General features: G+C 50.8%; 1 protein-coding gene across 1 annotated transcript in view; it reads right to left on the bottom strand.

Moving 5' to 3' along the window:
• Positions 1–1,255: 1,255 nt before the first annotated feature.
• Positions 1,256–19,561, bottom strand: part of LOC147701465 (tetraspanin-4-like) — a 139,384-nt gene continuing 121,078 nt past the window's right edge. The window contains exons 7-8 of the mRNA XM_086930142.1: positions 16,680–16,763; positions 1,256–2,011 (exon numbers count right to left, since the gene is read on the bottom strand). Coding sequence (XP_086786268.1) covers positions 1,943–2,011; positions 16,680–16,763 — 153 coding nt within the window. The 3' untranslated portion in view covers positions 1,256–1,942. The remainder of the gene's footprint in view (positions 2,012–16,679; positions 16,764–19,561) is intronic.

The following is a 19,561-nucleotide window of genomic DNA, read 5'->3' as shown; positions in this document are numbered from 1 at the left end:
AAAAACAAGCATTAATGGTGTTTTGCTCCTTCTGTGTATGCTGGAGAATGCTGCACACATAATGAGAACAAAAAAATAGAAGAAAAAGAATTTCTCCTTGTTGCGCCACATTAACGCCTTCTTTTGAAAGGCTTACGTTCTTGGCGCTGCCTCAAATTTACAGAGCCTTGTAAATCTGACGCAGTGTCAAAAAGCTTTGGGTGTTGCTGGGAACTCCCACAGAAACCCGCATTGCATACCCCTATGCGACAAAAAACTGCATTGGAGAGGGCCATATCGACAAGGCTGTGTTTAACCACGGCAAGTCACTAGAGCAGCCTTGTAAATATGGGCTAGCATAGAGCGCCACTGAAGCGTCAATAAAAGAGATGCTCCGGTGGCGCTAAGGGCTTGTATATATGCCCCCTGGTAAGGTAATACTGGGCAGTCGTCATCGGATGCATTAGAATTCCACATGGGAATTGTGTTCCGTCTGACTCATAATCACAGCACAAGGTCTCTAGAATGGATGCAGTGAGGAATAAAGCATGAGAAACCGAAATAAACCAAGCACTTTGGGCATCAGACAAGCAGGAAGGTGTGATGACAGACCCAGAGAGCTTCAGAACAATACCAGGAAACAACACGCAATGCAAGGAAACGCCAAAGCCCAACAAAGGGCGTCCTTCAGGGCCAAGGGACGCAGCGCAGCCCAGCCCAGATAAGCTGTGAAAGAGAACGAAACATGCAGGCAGCCGGTACATGACCTCGAGCACAGCAACAATGAAAATATCCCCCTCCAGAGAGAGAAAATTGACAGAAGTGGAAATGGAGTGGAGAAAAAAGATTAATAACAAATGAGGTCAGGGGAAGAGGAGAATATGGAGGGATAAAAGAAAGAGGAGAGGAGGGACGTTAGGAAAAAAGAAAGGAAGATTGGTGAATAAAAAGTTAGGGAGAGATAGACAACTGTGGTTTGAGAGGGGAAGTAAACAGAGCTAAGTTGTGAAAGAGAGCAGGTGAGCACCCTGCTGTGTTCTCTGCGAGCAGTCAGTCTCTGCAGTTACAATCAGACCTTGTGTGAGTTCAAGGTCAGTCTTAGGATGGACAAGAAGCCAGTTTTGTACTGTGTAAAAGGTCACTCACGAGTGAGAGGTGACTTCTCTGGTTTAAGTGGATTCGAGGCAAGCCGCGCTCTGTGGAGGTCATTTCTACTGGGTGAATGGCTAGTGATGTGGCAGGAAGTCATTTCTTTTGCTCATGTGAGATATGTTTTGCTGTGCATGGGAGGCAGTTTGAGCCCTACTTTGTCAGAGGTGGGTCCTGTATGAACAGGTCAGTCCTTTGGTTGGTTATAGGTCAGATTATGGTGAGAGGGAGGTTAGTGCAGTGGTGAATCGGAGGTTAGTACTTGTATGAGAGTGAGGACTAGGGTTATAGATCAATCCTGGTACACAAGAGATAATTGACTGAAGGAATGGACTTGGGTATCCTTGGTAACTCAAATGGGGGTAACTGGTTCCAGTTCTCCGATGAAAACGGGCAGTAGATTGGTACCTGAACCTGAAAGTGGTTCAGGATGCAAGCCAGATGGTGCCTAAGCTTGCTGAAGATAGGTAGCCGGCGGGCACTTGAGCTCAGATGATCACAGTGGGCCCGCAGTTGCCTCAGTCATTCTACAAATGGGTAGCCACGTAGCACCTGAGGTGATTTGAGAACAGGTGAGTTTCTAATGGACTGACTGTAGCTGGAATTCACATGATTGATGGACAGATGTCACATGAGCTCAGCCGGGGTAGGCGAGCAGTTGGTGCCTAACCTCAGGTGGTGGACAGAAGATGGGTGCCTGAGCCCAGTTAAAATTGGGCAAACGGCTGGGGCCTGAGTTCAGGTCAGGGGGAGGGGTCGCCCCGCCAGTGCCTTGCCTTGGCTCCACTGAAAATGGATGGGACATCTGGTAATTTCAATCATAATTCTTCTCAGCTTTCAGCACCTGGCAGTACATGAGCATGGAAAATACAAGTCCCAGGACCTGCAAAGGTCAAATAGGAGAGGTTAGAGGGCAAGCAGCACATATGATGTACATGTAATTTCTGATCAGAATCATACATTTAAAACCACGTCATAATCATAACGTGTATGACCCATGAATATACCACCCGCAAGTGTAGTCAAAATCGCACACCTCCTTTATCCCATGACAATGCATAGTTATCCCCCTAGATAAGTGTTATGCATTCATTACATCAACTCAGATGGCAAATGCATCCTAACCCATCCATCTCTCTCTCCCCTCATCACCTCCCTCGAGGCAGGTCACAGTCACACACCCAGCTGATGTCAGAATCATGCACACATATCACTGCAGGGCAAATTCATATACCTCTGATTTCCAAAGCTGGAAGAGATCTGCTGTGAGAATGAGAGACCTTACTTCCAGGAACTACCATTATAGAAGGATATGTAGGAGAACAGGACTGGCTTCCTGTGAATCCCCTCCAGTATCGATTCAAGGATTCTATGTCAGGACCGGAGGCTTCAGATTATGCTATATCTTCCTTCGCTTTATTAACATAAAGAAACCACAGCAGCTTAGGAAAAGATATAATAAGAACAAAAAATGCTTTAAACATAAAGCATTGACGTAATGTTCAACAAAAAAAATCAACAACAACTCCCAAGAGTCTCTTTGTTATAATCATAGTCCACAGTCCTTTGTCACTGTTCATCATCCCTATATAACCGGACTTCCCATCATCTTCCTCCTCTTTCTTCGCTGCTCCCGCAGCCAGATAAGTGCTTTTCTATTTTGTCTTCTTTTATTGTGCTTGATTGTCTTGCGGTCTTTGGGGACTCCTTGTATGGTTTATTCCCTTTCAGAGTCCCTGGTTGCGGGAACGTTCTATCGTTCCTACGCGACTTTATTCCCACTCGTGTGCGGTGTGTACATAGACCGCAAGGGGGCGGCCTGTCGCCTCGCCGACCCTCCGGCGCGCCTCCGCAGTACGAGGAGCCGCGCCGTGGGGTCTGCTTGCGCAGGGGCCGACCCTCGCGTACCCCTCTGACACCTGGTGATCCGGGTCTGTACTTTCACAATTTTGACGCCCTCTGGGGTCTGTATAGCGGTTTTGACCGCGTGAATCGCCTTCGGGCGAGATCTGTGCACCTCTTTAACAGTGTGTGGCCTAGCGCGCTTGAGGGGTACGTAGACCCGGTCCCGGCGAGGAGGGTCTGCGCGCTTGGGGGTTGGTGCAGCCCACCTGCCACGTCAGCTGGCCCAAAACGTGATCGCAGCCGCTGGGCCTGCCCACATTCGAGAACTTTCTCGGTTGCCGCCCTCTTGGGTGCCCCGCATTTGCCCTTGGTTCCGACATGGAAGGGGAGTATGATGAGGAGGCCTGCCCCTATCTGCAGGATGATGAGTTTTATCAGGCGGTGGACAGCTCCATCTATCGTTGTGTGACGGAGGTGGTAGGGCCCATGGAGGACCGCCTTTCGGCCCGCATCGTAGAGGAGTGTGCCAAGCTGGCAGCGGCGCAGGTGCCGCCGCCCCCCGAGCTCCCGGGGACGTCCGGCGGGTTGCCGCCCGCTCCGAAGAGACCCCGGGGTGAGGGGCCTTCATCGGAGGCCCAAGGCATGGATAAGGACGCCTTCGAGCGTCTTCGTGACGCCTTCCTGGCCAAGGCGACGGCGGTGCCTCCGACGCCCTTGGTGGACCCTGGCACTTCGGGCGGTCTGTCAACGGCGCCCGCTTCCCCGATCTACGACTCTCCGGACACGGATGACGACGGGGAGTCGACCCGGTCTTGGCTCCCGGCGCCTTCGGGAAAGGAGATGCCCCGAGATGAGTCGGGCATGCTGGACCCGGACGAGATCGTCCACCCCCGATCCGCGGCCTGGGCCCCGGGGGAGACGGTGGCGAAGTTTGTCGCGGGCCGGCTGCGCAAGCCCCTGGAGAAGGAGGCGAGGGGTTGCCTGCGCGGGGAATGCCCTCGGCCTACTTTGGAGGGGAAGGTGGCTATGACCCCAGAATTGGACCCCAAGATGGCCACCTTCCTGGCGAAATTCATGAAGGACCCCAGGAAGGGGATCGATCGGTCCTGGCGGGCCTGCCAGGACAAGCTGTTGGATGCGGTCGGGCCCGCCACGAAGATCCTCGATATGGCGGAGGAGGCTCGAGCGAATGGCACCGCCATTTCACCGGAGGTGCTCTCCAACTGGGCCCAGAGGGTGATCGTCTTCTTGGGCAACGCCAACTGTGCCCTGTCCACGGAGCGGCGGCGGTCGCTCCTTATTAAACTGGACCCGAAGCTGGGGGACCTGGCCTCGTCGGAGGCAGGTGCAGTGGCCCAGGGTGGCCTCTTCGGTGAACCTTTCATCCGCGAGCTTGGAAAGTTCGTGAACACGTTCACGTCGCTGGACAAGGCCCAGTCCAGCATCAAGAGGGTGTTTCACCAGCGTTTTTCTGGAGGGGCCGGTCGCGGCAGGGGCCGCGCGATCGGCCGTGGTCAGCAGACCAACAACCGTGGACAAGGCTCCGGAAGAGGTCAGTACCAGACCTCGGCCAACTACACCAATTTCTACCCCACGAGGGGACAACGCTATGGTGGAAGAGGATTCCAAACGAAGTCCGGACAAGGACATGCCCCCGGTAAGTGTACTTTGCTTGGATCAAGTTCCGATTGGGGGGCGGCTGGCAAGCTTTTACGGGGCGTGGGAGTTGCTCACTGCCGATGCTTGGGTTTTGCAAACTGTGAGAGGTTTCCATATAGAGTTTCACGACCAGCCAACTCAGGTGAGGCCCCCGCGCCCAATGGTTTTCTCAGATTCCGACGCGCGATTGATAGACGGGGAGGTCTCGGACTTGCTGCGCAAGGGAGCCATCCGCCTATCAACGCGCCACCCGCATGGGTTCCTCAGCAACGTCTTCTTGGTAGACAAGACGGATGGGGGCAAGAGGCCTGTGATCAACCTCAAGGAATTCAATGGGTGGTTGGTCTACCGTCAGTTCAAGATGGAGGGGATCCACCTCCTTCGGGACGTGCTCCTCCCTCGGGATTGGATGGTGCGACTGGATCTCAAGGATGCCTACTTGGTCGTTCCCATCCACCCCCCTCATCGTCGTTTCCTACAATTCCTGTGGGACGGCAAGGTGTTCGAATTCACCGCCCTGCCGTTCGGTCTTTCTTCGGCCCCGTGGTGCTTCACGAAGGTCCTTCACCCGGTGGTGGAGTTTCTCAGAAGCCAGGGGGTCCGTATGATAGTATACCTAGACGACATCCTCCTCATGGGACAGTGCCCAGAGGTGCTGGCAGGTCAGCTGCGTCAAGCTGTCGGCCTGCTTCAGAGACTGGGGTTCGTTGTAAACGGCTCCAAGTCGGTCTTGGTTCCCACTCAGCAGATCACCTTTTTAGGTTTCGTGGTGGACTCGGTACAGGCGGTCTTGAGCCTACCGGGTCGGAAGGTCGCAAAGATACGACACCTGCTTCGGCAGACGATCGCGAGGGATCGTACGTCACTGCGCCATGTCGCCAAAGTGGTGGGCCTTCTATCGTCCTCCATCCAGGCGATTTTCCCAGGCCCGCTGCACTACAGGGCTCTTCAGCGCCTGAAGGCACAGCATTTGCGCCGTGGGATGTGTTACGACCAGTGGGTTCCCCTCACGGACGAAGTGAAGGAGGAGATGTCATGGTGGCTGTCTCACATGGAGGCATGGAATGGGCGAGCGATCTTCGGGTCGGCTCCGGACTTAATTATAGAGTCCGACGCCAGCGGGTCGGGCTGGGGCGCCCGGTGCGGGGATTTTTCCACCGGCGGCGCCTGGTCGTCAGAAGAACGACAATTGCATATCAATTGTTTGGAGCTCCTTGCGGGCTCCTTCGCGGTTCGCTGTTGGACCAAGGATTCGGTCAAGGCTTGTGTCCTGCTCCGGATGGACAATGTTTCGGCGGTCCGATATGTGAACCACCTGGGAGGTCCTCGGTCCCGCGCCTTGGCGGATTTAGCGAAGGACTTCTGGGATTATTGCCTGTCTCGTCACATTGCGGTGACGGCGGAGTATCTGCCAGGCCAGTCCAATCAGGTAGCGGATTGGCACTCTCGACATCTCAGGGATGCCAGTCAGTGGAAACTGGATCCGGGAGTCTTCCGGTGGCTACACTCCCTTTGGGGCCCCTTCTCGGTGGACCTCTTCGCGTCCCGTCTCGACCACCAGCTGCCGCGGGTTTACAGCTGGAGGCCGGACCCTCTGGCGGAGGCCACGGACGCGTTCTTGCAGGATTGGAGTCGGGAACAGCCGTTTGCGTTTCCCCCGTTCTCCATGATCATGCGAACGGCGGCTCAAATACGCCGCCAGGGTGCGGACCTGGTGTTGGTTACACCGCTGTGGAGGTCTCAAGTGTGGTTTCTGGTTCTTCTGGAACTTTCCTGGGATTTTCCAATCCTACTCCCCCTGTTTCCTCTGCTCCTGACGAGCCCGGATCGGGAACCTCACCCTCTCGTCATGCAGAACACTCTCCGCCTCGTGGCGTGGAGGCTCTCAGGAGACGCTGGACGCTCCCGGGCCTTTCGGGGTCGGCTGAGCACTTGCTCTCCAAAGCATGGGCCGATAGTACGACGAAGCGTTACAGATCCGCTTGGCTTAAGTGGATGCGTTGGTGTTTACGAAGGGATTTGGATCCCATGGTCGCCGGCCTTGTTCCCGTGCTGAATTTCCTGGCTCATTTGGCCGACAAGGGTTTGGCGTATAGAACGATCAATGCTATCCGGTCGGCGATTTCTGCGGGCCATGATAACATCGATGGCCATCCGGTAGGGGAACACCCTTTTGTGTGCCGGCTTCTGCGAGCGGTTCGCCTCGCGCTGCCGCCAGAGCCCAGGTACTCCGTCCTTTGGGACGTCAATTTGGTCCTGAACCTGTTCCTGTCGTGGCCAGCGAATTCTTATCTGTCTCTGAAGGAGCTTTCGGCGAAATTAGCCATGTTGTTATGTCTGGTCTCTTGTAGGCGCGTCTCGGACGTGCGCGCGCTGGATGTTTCTGCACGCATATTTTCCCCGGAGGGGGTTACTTTTACGGTGGGTCGACGCACTAAGACGTCGTCGCGTTCCATTTCTTATCCAGCCTTTACTGACACTCCTAAGTTGTGTGTTGTGCAATGCCTCAAAGCATATGAGGACCTGACATTAGATCTTCGCCCTCCGGGCGAGCGTCAGTTGTTGATTGCCCTGCGGAAGCCACACAAAGCTGTCTCCTCCCCCACTATCGCTAGGTGGGTGCGTTGGGTCATGCAAGAAGCGGGCATCAATACTTCTCTCTTTGGAGCACACTCCGCCAGGGGGGCCATGGCCTCTAAGGCATTCTCGGTGGGTGCTCGTCTGGAGGACCTTATGCGAGCGGCGGACTGGTCCTCGGATTCCACCTTCAAGAGGTTTTATTTTAAGCCGGTGGTGGATTTAGCTCAGTTGGTGGTAAGTAAGCTTTAAACTAGCATAATCTGAAGCCTCCGGTCCTGACATAGAATCGAAATTTGCCTAGCTTACGTAACGGTAAGTTTCAATTCTATTAAGGACACGGAGGCGAGGATTATCCCACCCGGACTACGGTGGTGTCTCTACCCACCCGTATGGCAGTAAGTAAAGCGTTTTCCTTTACGTTGTCTGTACTGTGTTGTTCACTGAATGCTCCTCGCCTTGTTGTAACTTTTTCCTGGGCCACCTCGCTGATGCTGTTCCTTTTTTGGCAGGCAACGACGGTGCTAAACAGGACCAATGAGGCTTAGCGTGATCTGCGCGAAGAAAGAGGAGGAAGATGATGGGAAGTCCGGTTATATAGGGATGATGAACAGTGACAAAGGACTGTGGACTATGATTATAACAAAGAGACTCTTGGGAGTTGTTGTTGATTTTTTTGTTGAACATTACGTCAATGCTTTATGTTTAAAGCATTTTTTGTTCTTATTATATCTTTTCCTAAGCTGCTGTGGTTTCTTTATGTTAATAAAGCGAAGGAAGATATAGCATAATCCTCGCCTCCGTGTCCTTAATAGAATTGAAACTTACCGTTACGTAAGCTAGGCAAATTTCGATTCACCTGCACAGAAATGGTCGGAACGAGAAAAGACGGGAACTTTCTGGCTAGGGTGGCTCACCAGGGACATAAAGAACTCAATTCTTCAACTTAGCAAGACACTCTGTAATACCCTGACTTTGCCATCTCTTCCTCCTTTTGTTTCCCTTCTCTGTCTCTCCCCCTTTAATCCTGCGTTCTCTCCCTTGCCTCATGCCCTTCTAGAATGTATTTCCTTTTGTATCAAGGTGCATTCTGTCCTTGAGCCTGGAGCTGTGCAGTTCTCCGAACTGCTTACTTTGTATCCTATTTTCAAATGAACAAAGACTATGAGCTGGATACACCTGCAGCTGTCTTATTTTGCTTCGCTACCCCTGCGATGCACACTCCCTATCCAAAGACTGCCCCTTGGGCCCATTTAAGGCACATGGCTTAAGAGCCAGCTGCACTCACTCCGCATGGTGACTTGGGACAGGAACATCCCCTGCATGGTGTACATTTGTGTTCCCCGTCTGGAGAGCCAGACTGTGAGTATCTGGCTGTGGTAGCAGTTTTGGTTGTGTCCCGCAGCCTCATGTTGACCTAGTGTATGCACAAAGGCCTACGCCTGTCCACTGACATGAATGAGGTTCGGTGACCTGGAGGGGCGCACCAAGTATGCCAATGTTTGACTGACAGTGGACACCCGTCCCTGTCATGCCATGTAGATCGGTGGTGGCACATAGCATATTTTGAAGATAAGTAGTTGTTTTGTGTTTCACTGGAGTGAAGGTCTGTTGTGTAAAGTTCCGATCTATGCACTAACCCAGGTCCTGAGGCTATCATCCCAAGCGCATGTTACGCATGTGCGTGTATGTGGCCGGTGTAGCCACTGGAATGAATGAGCCGGAGTAGCAGCGGCTTGTGAGTTCCATTTTGGAAGCCCCAAGCTTGTTCCTGTGAAGACGATGAAAGTGTGGTTGTTTTCCCAGACAATGGAGATGTATACCTGATATTACTGAAGCTGGGGGGAGGAGACTTACACACTGAAGTGGGAAGAGGAGACAGAACTCCTTTAGGAATTCAATGAGGCCTTCTGCTAATAGGGGATGCTGATTAGTCTTCCTGTAGCACTGGTATTTGTTAGATGGTGCAGGTGCACCCAGGCTGTGCCAGGAGAACTCCCTGGAGAGGGCATATGAAAAGAGAACCAACCAAAACGAGTTCGGAAAGTGCAGACAGAGAATTTAGGGGCCTATTAGCAAGGGGAAGTATCGCCTCTTTTTCTGCGAATTGTGCCAAGAGGCGATACTCCTAGAGCCCTATCCACAGGGGCATTTCAAAGCCTGGCTCAAGCCCACTTTGCATGTCGGCGACAAACATCGCTAATGACATGCAAAGTGGGCGTTCCCACGTCCAACCACATGTAAAATGTGGTTGGAGGTGGGAACACCCTATTACCAAGGCAGGCGTTGGGAGAGGCAGACCTCCGATAAACTCGTTTATCGCATGTCTCCCAACGCCTGCTCTGACCAGGTGCTAGGGCATTGATAACATGGGGGTGTGGATCATAACGCAGATTCCACCCCCCCATATTATCAATGCACACATTAGCGCATGTTTTCATGCGCTAATGTGCCATATCGCCGACTATCGCCGGATTTCATTTCGCCTATGTGATGCTCATTGATAATGGCGCGCTATCACGGCGAAAAAAATCCGGCGATAGCCGGTGATATGGGAATGTGCGTTGTGAGTTTTCTAACGCACTTCTAGGTAATATGCCCCCCACATCCCTTGTTTGCAGCCGGAGCTGGTGCCTGCCTGGCTGTCAGCTTCCCTAAGCTGAGGGATCATCACCTGACGTCTGGTCTTACTTGGCTTGAAGCTCAATCTGCTGCTGTGCTGAGAGAAGGAATGAGCTTGCCAACCCTGCAAAGGTGTGACTTACCGGAAGTGCTAGAGCAGCTTGACCCCAGGTGCCGTATGTGTCCACCGGCCAACGGAAGGCTGGGAGAGTGATCTGCATACCAGAGGCTTGTGGGCAGCGATCTCCCCAGAAAAGCATTCCAGGAAGAAAGTGCAAGCAGAGGCTGTTACTGCTGCCATCAAGAAGTTTGTGCCTGAGGCAGTGAATGTTGCCCAAGGCAAAGTGAACTGCTGAAAAGATTGTGCCAGCAGCAGAGTCCGTTGCCATCCAGATGTTGTGCCTGGGCAGACCATGCACCACCAACTGAGTCTATGCTTAAGGTGTGTCGTGCCATTGCAAGCAAGACACCCACTTTTTGGCTACCCTCCTGCCGCTGTGACCTTTGACCATGGCAGTCCATCTCCTGCACCCCAAAGATAACCGAGAAGGATGTCCAGCCAGCCAGGGTCACTGCCTACCTGCGTAGAGGTCTGATGGAGGTTCCTGTTGTCGTCCTGCTGCCAACCTACCCGGGCAGCATGTCTCCTCCCAGACGCGGGAGTGAAGTAAGACACATGCTGCAGGTCCTTGCCGGATGCCAGAAAAGTGGCTCTGATGCAAGCGCTATGGTAAGAATACAATAGCATAGACTTGATTGAGGACTGAGCACTAGAACTGGATTCTTAGGTAATATGCACCTAAGACTTGAGACACTTAAGCCCCATGGGAGACCTACCAAATAAATCGGGTGACACATGAGAGCGGGGCGAGCCGGGGGCAAATATAATGAACAGTAGCGCAAGAATAGTTACTGTTTTATATGCTGTGAAGTATTACATTTTAAGTGGGTAGATTGAAGGACTTTTCTTTCAGCAAATTAAAGCACTGAGTTATACATTCAGTTACTGCGCTGCTGGGTGATTGTTGGGCTGTGTTTACGCACCTCCACACTACCTCCTGAAAAGCCCTGACTGACTGTAATCGTTACCACTGGCAGTCAAGTGATGAAGGGGTTCTGCTTGGCCGATTTTACAAAGCAATGTTACTCTACTGTATCGCTGCCTTTATACAGCGCTTCCTACTCCTATGTGAGGCGCAGAAGAGTTTGCCTACATGGGTAGCATGCTTCACAGTGTAGGTTGCATGGATGGATGCAAGTAGTCTTTGTTTTGATCCTATGTTGCAAAATGTTTCCATGCAGTGCAAGATGGCCACCGAGGTGCGGTTATCATGTTAAGGGACGCTGTGGTGGACTATATTGTCCAGCAAAGTGTGACAGGGCTCTTCAGTCATTCCATACCTGCTCAGTTGGTGAGGTTTGGTTTTTTAGCTGTACAGTGCTGGTGAAGGAAAACCCTAATATCATATATGTCTTATGTGAATCTAAGAGGTGTAAGTCACAATCTTCTACTAACTAGTGCATATTATGGTGTAAGTATTTTTGTGGGCTATTACTTTTATATATGCAAAACCATAACTCTATAATGCCACGGTGAACTACAGGTCACCCCTTTTTAGCTTACCTGCATATCAAAAGCTAGGATGGACACAGAGACATCAGCTGCAAATGATTGCAAACTTCATAGATGAGGCCCAGCAGCTCCTGCTTGGAGGGCCTACCAAATTGGGTCTGACAGTGACTGGGTCAACCAACTACTTTCTAACTGAACAATGTGATTAACTAAACAAACCTTTTGCTGCTATAAATTCTAGAGCAATTATCACCCAACCCACCACTTACCTAATGGCTAGTCACACACAACCCCTGATGTATACACTACTCAAAGTTGCACTGAATAGGGTGGGACAGGAAATTAGTGTGTAAAAGCCAACTTTAATATGAAAAGCTTGCTCTTACAAAAATGCAGACCTAGCCTATCAACTTACAACCTAAACACACGCCTCACTAATACAGAACTTAAACTACCCTTTCCCACTTTAAATTTCCTGTCCGCTTCAGCCCACTGGACACCTACCCCGTTCAAGCATATTCATCTTCCTACCTAAAATGTGCTGTCCATCTAACCATTCATAATCTGTCTTCCCATTTCCCTCCTTCAACCACAGATATCTCTTCAACTGAAATCTGTTCCCCCACCAACTTTAATACAAAAGGAGAGACCCTCAAACTGCTAAAACATTTAAACCCAACCAAAAAAGTCTAGATGACAAATTATCACACTCCTCTCGACTCTTCTCTCTCAAATGCGCGTAGAGGTAATGAACCTAACTCCCTCGAGGAAGTCCGCTTTTCGGTAGTCCTGTCAGGTTCTACTCCCACGAGCGACACCTTCCTGCACAAAAACAATCCTGAGGCATTTCCCCCTTTCTATGTGTGCTTCACAGTGCAGCAGACATAGAAAGAGGAAAAATTAGGAGAAATAACAATATTTCTCCTCGTTGTGTCCCGCCTGGGAAGGCATAAGCATTTTGACACATTCCCAGGTCTACCACTAATGGGAAATCTGGGAATGCGCAATAAATCCATAAGTGGATGCGTGGAAAACCCACGCTTCACCCAAGGGAATGCCTCTACATGGGTAATCGCAACAGCCATAGCTGAAATGCTCCTGGCAGCAAGGTAATAATATTAGTAAAAAATTCCCCTAAGGCTGCATCAATTATCACTGAACTTTTAGGTTTTTTTTTTTTTTTTTTTTGAAAACCTTTATTTGTAAAATGCACAATACACAGGGTCTGCCTACAACTCCTCGGGCCGGCCGCTATGACATATGGGAAAAGGATAGAAAAGGACCAATCGGACAGAACGCCGTTAAAGCAGTCTCTGAGCGAAGAGTATCGTGTAGAACATAGAACCATAATATGAGGATAGGAAAAGGTTTAATTTTATGATTTTGTCGAGTACAATTTAGAAAACTACGAGGAGAGTCGAAGCTAATCACTGACCAGGATAGCCATCATCGTTCAAGGAGCACCCGGAAGGAGGCATAATAGAGGAAGGCATTTGTCAGGAAACAGGTGGCCACCATCAAGGAACTAAGACCAAACGCTATGCCACAGAATGATACAACACGATAAACTCCCTAAGAACACTGAACCCCGACCCCAAAGGAAACAAAGAAATATAGAAAAGAAAGAAACAGAAGAAGAGAAGAAAAAGAAAGAGGGCCATAGAGACAAAGAGAAAAACATAAAACACATCCCATCCCCACACCCTGCATACCAGCGGAAGGCCACGGCCCACCCCCCCCCAATAGGCATGCCTGTCGCCCCAAAAGAACCCCAAGTGGGAAAGAGAGTATAGAGAGTGAGAAAGACCATCCCAATCTCCGACTCTCAGAAAAGGTAGGAGGAGGTAAGTTCGACAGACTCCCGGTCACCACCAGCCCCGTAAGCATCCCCCACCCCAAGTATCAGCAGCACAACAAAAGTAGCAAGCAAAGCTGCAGGTGGGGAGAGTCAATTCCAAATGTGCGAATAAATCAGACAATAAGCAGTCCCATCCTAGTCCCCGCCCGTCAATGCGTACAGCACACTAAAGAAATCTCCTAGCCCTGGCCCGATCTTAGGTGGCCCCACTCATCCACCCCCCGTGAGGAGCCACAACCGTCAGAGAAAAGGAAACAGCCCGCCCCAGTGAGAACAAAGAGGAAAGCAGCGTTAGAGTAAACTGGATGCAAAAAACGTCCCAACCCCGGCTCAACCAGCCAAGAAGCTGATAACAAAGAAGCAGCCTAGCCCTGGCCCGATCGTGGATACATCCCCAAATACGCTCCCCGGGAAAGGCCCGCCCACTGTAGAACAAAGAGACAATATGGCCACAGAGAGAATGAAAGTGTCTTGGAAGCATAAAATGGCCGTCGAAAGTCACCAGAAAATCCACCGACTGTAATAGGGAGTTCCTCAGAGACTTGCAGAATGTGTGAGTTCTTCGATAACAAAGTCGGAGGATATAACCCAGGAGCCGTCGATAGAGTCAGCAATGTTGTGGATAGGTCCCAAGACACTCGCGATGAAAAATCCAACAATGTAGCACTCTCCGGTGAAAGGGGAAACAAAGTATCCCAGACAGAGTTTTCAGGCGGACGATCTCGGGCGCCCATAAAATTGGAGGCGGGCACATCTGTCCGGCGGGCAGAAGGTAGCACTGTATCTCCATGGAACGCAGGCAGAGCCGAATGGAGGGTTTGCTGGATCAGAACGTTGCATCCCTGCCGCAGCGCCGACGCCATATCGTTCAGCTTCCCTCCCAGTACCTGGTAGCCTTGGTGCATATCGGCACGGAAGTCACGCAGGGCATTCAGGATGGTACCGAAAGAAAGTGTAGGCTGAAGCCCCTGCCTCTCACTTTCCAAGGAAGGTACCTGAAAATCGGACCCCGTATCAGGCGGGGCAGCACAGGCCACTGGCAGGGACGGGCGCTCTCCCCCACACCACGGAGCACCAAACAAAGCCATCATGGCGCAATTCCGGGGTAATCGCCAGGATAAGTGTGGCACAGGCGAGCGTCCGTGCAGGGCTTCAATAGCACCAAAGACAGTGTCAGTGAGTGTCACATCGCGGAGAGGCGCCCCATACCGGAGCAGGGTAGTGAGGCGTGGGGTCAGGCAACCGTAGGCAAGCAAACATGGCCGAGCGACCCTCTCCGCATAACATCCGTCCCAAACAAAGGATCCGTTTCGGAAGAGTGCCGCAGCGTAGCAAGCGCTCACTTCTCACCGCCTACTTCAAGTTATCACCAGCGGCGCCGCACGGACAGTGCCTCACGAGGTTCCCACCAGTGCTCGGGTCTTCAGCGCCGATAGGGTAGTCTGGGCGCCATCAGTTCCCCGGGGCACGGCAAAGAGCGAGTGTGCAGGCGGGGTCCGGGGCTGAAAGTAGTATCGCAGCTATCTCCAGCCGCCGGGCAGGTAGAGAGTCCGGGAAAACACCGCTGAAATCAGCGCCGCGCCGCACGCAATCCGGTAATAAATTTCACCAGGATATATGCCAGGATATCGGTGCGGCGGAGAAAGGCTGGCGGAGCCGGGAGCCTACAGGTCTGCTCCGATCGCCATCTTGGCTCCTCCCCCCGATACACCGAACTTTTAGTTTTAAATATAATTTGGAAATTCAACAATTTTTCTCCAAGCATCAGCTTATGAATTATGAACACATACGCGCGGGGAACATCCTTTTCGACGCGGATTTTACTCCGCAGTACTTTTACAACGCGTCCGTTACAACGCAAGTCGTAACCACGACTTGCGCTGGAGGGCGCTAGAGGATAAAGAATAGTATATTTACTATTCCAACACCTTCCCTAGTATCCACGGGGACTGGTGTTAGAAAAGTAAATTATACTATTCACTATCAGCGCCCCCCAACGCAAGTTGTTGTAACGACTTGCGTTGGTAAAGACGCGTTGTAAAAGCGCGCGTTGTGACGGTACTCGTCGTACCGTCATACATACCATACACATTTATGTCTCAAGTAGACAATTTTAAAATATGCTACACATATATTAATTCAACCCAGCATAATCTTCTGATCTAGTAGGCTGGGCTGCACATAAGAAAGCTACTTATGGGAAACTACCAGTAGCTTGCAAACTACTCGATGAAGAAGCTTTGGTAACTAATCAACCTGGGTAAGTGTGAGCTCTTAAAGGCGGGTTCTGCACTTATTAAGTATTAATGCTTGGATAGAGCTAAACAATAAAAATATTACAGTGTACTGCCTTTGGGGTCTTCTCATAACCAAGGAAGGTGTTAGCACCAACTGTTTTTTTCTGTTCTTTTTTTACCTACCGATAATTGAAAGCCCTGATCTATGAAGTTATGAGACTAGCTCAACATTGTCTTTTCACTTCTATACTTTGCTGCAAGTAGAGATTCAAGTCACCAAAGGGAATGATTTTGATTTCTTAACATTGCTGTGCAACAGTACTGGAGGCCCCCAACACCACACTAGTGGAAAACTACAGCCGCAGAGGATACTGCACAGGGACATGAAGTAAAAGCCTTCACATCAAACACACAAAGGTTAATGGGACGATGCTTGCAGTTTGTCTAAACCATGGCAATTGCTCAGGTAGCATTCCAACTGATCGTTCTTTTGCCCACAATGCCATGTCAGGTCCTCTCTGAATCGAAACACAAGCAACCCAAGGCCAGTGCAATTTTGTTTGATGTACCTCGGTGAGAACCAAGGGTATGCCTAGACGCAGGTCCTGTGCTCACTGTGCCACTGAAACCAACCTACCCTTGACTGATGAGTTCCAATGAGGGTAAATCCGGCCTTAGGTTGCTTGTGTACCAGTTCAGAGAGGACCTGAGCTAAACTGTTCCTCTTGGAGCAGGGTCAAAACTAATTTGCATATGGCTGGATCCAAACTGAGGTGGCATGATGGGCAAAAGAATGATGGGTTGGAATGCTATCCTGAGTGATTGGCAATGTTTAGACAGTGACTTCCTGCAAAATCCCCCATCACCTTTTGTGTTTTATGTAAAAAAAAATCTTCAGTCAGAATCACCAACAGACACACCTGCCACACTAAAGACACATCACACATGCCTATCAGTGCGAGGGAAAATCACACAAACACTTCCATACAAACATCGCACATGGACCACTAGATGAGCAGCTCACCTGTCAAAAGAGGATAGAATCAAACACCCACACACCCCTGTTATCACTGGGCAGAATCTTACAGGGAAGATTTAGGTTCTGGAGAACATGGTCCTCCTAGCCACCATAGCCTCCTCAGCCCGTCTGCCCCCTAAACTGTGGTTGTGGGGGTCTAACCTGTATGATAATGATGCAGACAGCAAAGATCCAAACGAAGGAGATGTTCTCGTTGACGTACTCCTGCACAGTTGCGTAACATCCCTGGGGAGGAAATGAGAAGTGTTACTCATAGGACCCCCTGCCCCCATTAGCCCTGCAATGAGGCAACCCCCCAGGACCCTCATCTCCAACCACCCCACCCCCCTTATCCCTATGAGGAGGCAACCACCACAGCTCCTCATTTCTAAAGAACCCCCCCCACCTATCTAATCACCCCAACCCCTCCTACTCCTGTGAGGAGGCCATATCCAACCACCTCATCCACTGCGGTGTATGTGAGGAAACATTCCCCATAGCCATACCTCACCCTGTGAAGTAACAACCCCAGCAGTGTGCACAGCCAGTGTCCTACGGTGGTGCACATGACAGTCAGAGCAGTTTGCAAGTCAGAGCAGCGTGTGCTATTTGCAGCATACAGCAGTGTGCTAGAGTCACAACTCTGTGTGTCACATGCAACGTTCAGTGACATAGGTGATAGTCAGGGCAGTGTGAGATGTTTGTAGTACACAACACTTACAGCAGTGTGCAAGAGTCACAACTGTGTGTGCCACATGCAACAATCAGTAATGTGGGTGATAATGAGGGCAGTGTGTGATGTTTGCAGTACACAGCAGTGTGTAATAGTCAGAACTCTGTGTGTCACATGAAACAGTCCGTGAAGTGGGTGACAGGGCAGCATGTGATGTTTGCAGTACACAGCAGTTACAGCAGTGTGCAAGGCTCCCAACTCTGTGTCACATGCAACAGTCAGTGGCATAGGTGATAGTCAGGGCAGTGTGTTATGTTTGCAGTACACAGCAGTTACAGCAGTGTGCAAGAGTCACAACTGTGTGTGCCACATGCAACAGACAGTGAAGTGGGTGACAGTCAGGGCAGTGTATGCTGTTTGCAGTACACAGCAGTGTGTAATAGTCACAACTCTGTGTGTCACATGAAACAGTCCGTGAAGTGGGTGACAGGGCAGCATGTGATGTTTGCAGTACACAGCAGTTACAGCAGTATGCAAGGCTCCCAACACTGTGTCACATGCAACAGTCAGTGACATAGGTGATAGTCAGGGCAGTGTTATGTTTGCAGTACACAGCAGTTACAGCAGAGTGCAAGGGTCACAACTGTGTGTCATATGCAACAGTCAGCAAACAATGAGTATTGTACCGAGTTCCCCAATGGGAGCTAGAAAATTAGCTCAGCCTATCTTCTCTCTCACTCAGTTAAAACGTGGGGGTTAAGTGCATGGTGTAGAGCCTTTTCAGAATGTAAGGATACCTCACACAGGCTACCGGCAGGACCACAACTGTTGTCCCAGCCGATGACCGTCCAGCGTCATCATCGGTATCCTGCTCCTACGGCAGGCTGGCGGTGCAATGCCCGTCGGGCAGCAAGGGAAGCTGCACTTTGGCGGAGATCTTCTATTCCGAGCCAACGGGTGTGTGTGTGTGAGGGGCCTAAAAGAGTGCAATAGTGAGCGTGGTGGTGTGTTTAAAAAAAGTCAGTAGAGTCCTATTGGAGATTATTTTAATAGTCAGGCTCACTGCTTTGTTAAAAAATAAAGGGGTATTAAGGAGTGGTGAACAATGAAACCAACCCTTATTCAACCCTTGTTGTGAAAGCGGTCGACATGTTTCTCGCCCTAAGGGCGATTCGTCAGGACCTTCGTGCTCATATAATTGCTTGGATCCTCCAAATTAAGAGGACACCGGTATACGACCTGTATAGTGTCGCTCAGAAATGGTTCCTTACGAGGGACCTCCTGGGAACTGAAGAGAAATAAGCAGACAAAAATGATGTCAAAGTTATTGTGACCGGAATACATCATATTCGTGCCTATGTTCAAAGTGTCAGAAAACACGTGCCCAGTGGGTAACAATCTGTCTAAATAATGACAGAGTCAAGTGGTACTGTGAGAGAGAAGGGATTAAAAATTCAACGAATACAGTGCGCGTGAGCGACCCGCACTGCATTGTGCTGCCATGCTGATTCGCTATAGCATGCATCTAAGTGAAGGCGCCGTTCTCTCGGCTATGCAACATGCTTGGTGGGGTGGGTCATCACACTTCAAGACCAGTGGTAGTGATACACCCTAGCATAGTCAAGCGGCGTGTGGCGCCAGTATTTAAAATATTATGTATACAATTGTAGACTAAAGTTTTAAGCCACAAATGATGAAAAGCCGCACAGGTAAAACCATTAGATGTGATTTGACACTCTGTTTCAAAGTTAATTCAGCGCTGGCGGGGTGATCGTGTATACCAGCGAGGAAACAAGTAAACGTGCCCTGCTCAACGGGTGCGCGTGAGCAAGGACAATCTACAGATCAATGGTGCACTTACCCGTTGTAATTCCTCCTGAAGGCCTCACGAGCTGTCCAGGTGGGGCCAGCAGCGAGTGAGGAGTTCCTACGGGGAGAGTAAGGCATCCCGCGAAATCATTAGGGAAAAACAAGCCATCCGGTAGCTCGCGTCAGGGAGTAGGCTTGCTGCGTGTATAGGCAGATTGCAAGCGGTGTATCAGGGCTCAGCTCAACACCTTACCTCAAAAGTCGCTGGTGGCAGGCATCTCTGCACCTACCCCTCCCACAGGAACTTAGATGACTGGACAGCCGGCACGGTAGTTAGGCACTGTCCGGTCTAGATAAGGAAGAGTTGAGCGCGCACCGAGGGGTGTGTCCCTCAAGTTGCTAGGTTACGGCACGCGGGGGTAGAAAGCAAAGAGGGGTTAGCTAGAGACAGCGCGGCCCGAGCACTATAATGCGGGGGCCATCTTGGAATGGTGCTGAGATGTCTAGTGAGGCATGTAAAAGCACTTGGGAGTGGACAACAAGTCCAGAATAATAACTATCT

Source organism: Lissotriton vulgaris, chromosome 7, assembly GCF_964263255.1.
Source record: "Lissotriton vulgaris chromosome 7, aLisVul1.2, whole genome shotgun sequence".
NCBI lineage: Eukaryota > Metazoa > Chordata > Amphibia > Caudata > Salamandridae > Lissotriton > Lissotriton vulgaris.
The sequence above is the reverse complement of the archived record's forward strand: the minus strand, read 5'-3'. Positions and strand labels throughout refer to the sequence as shown.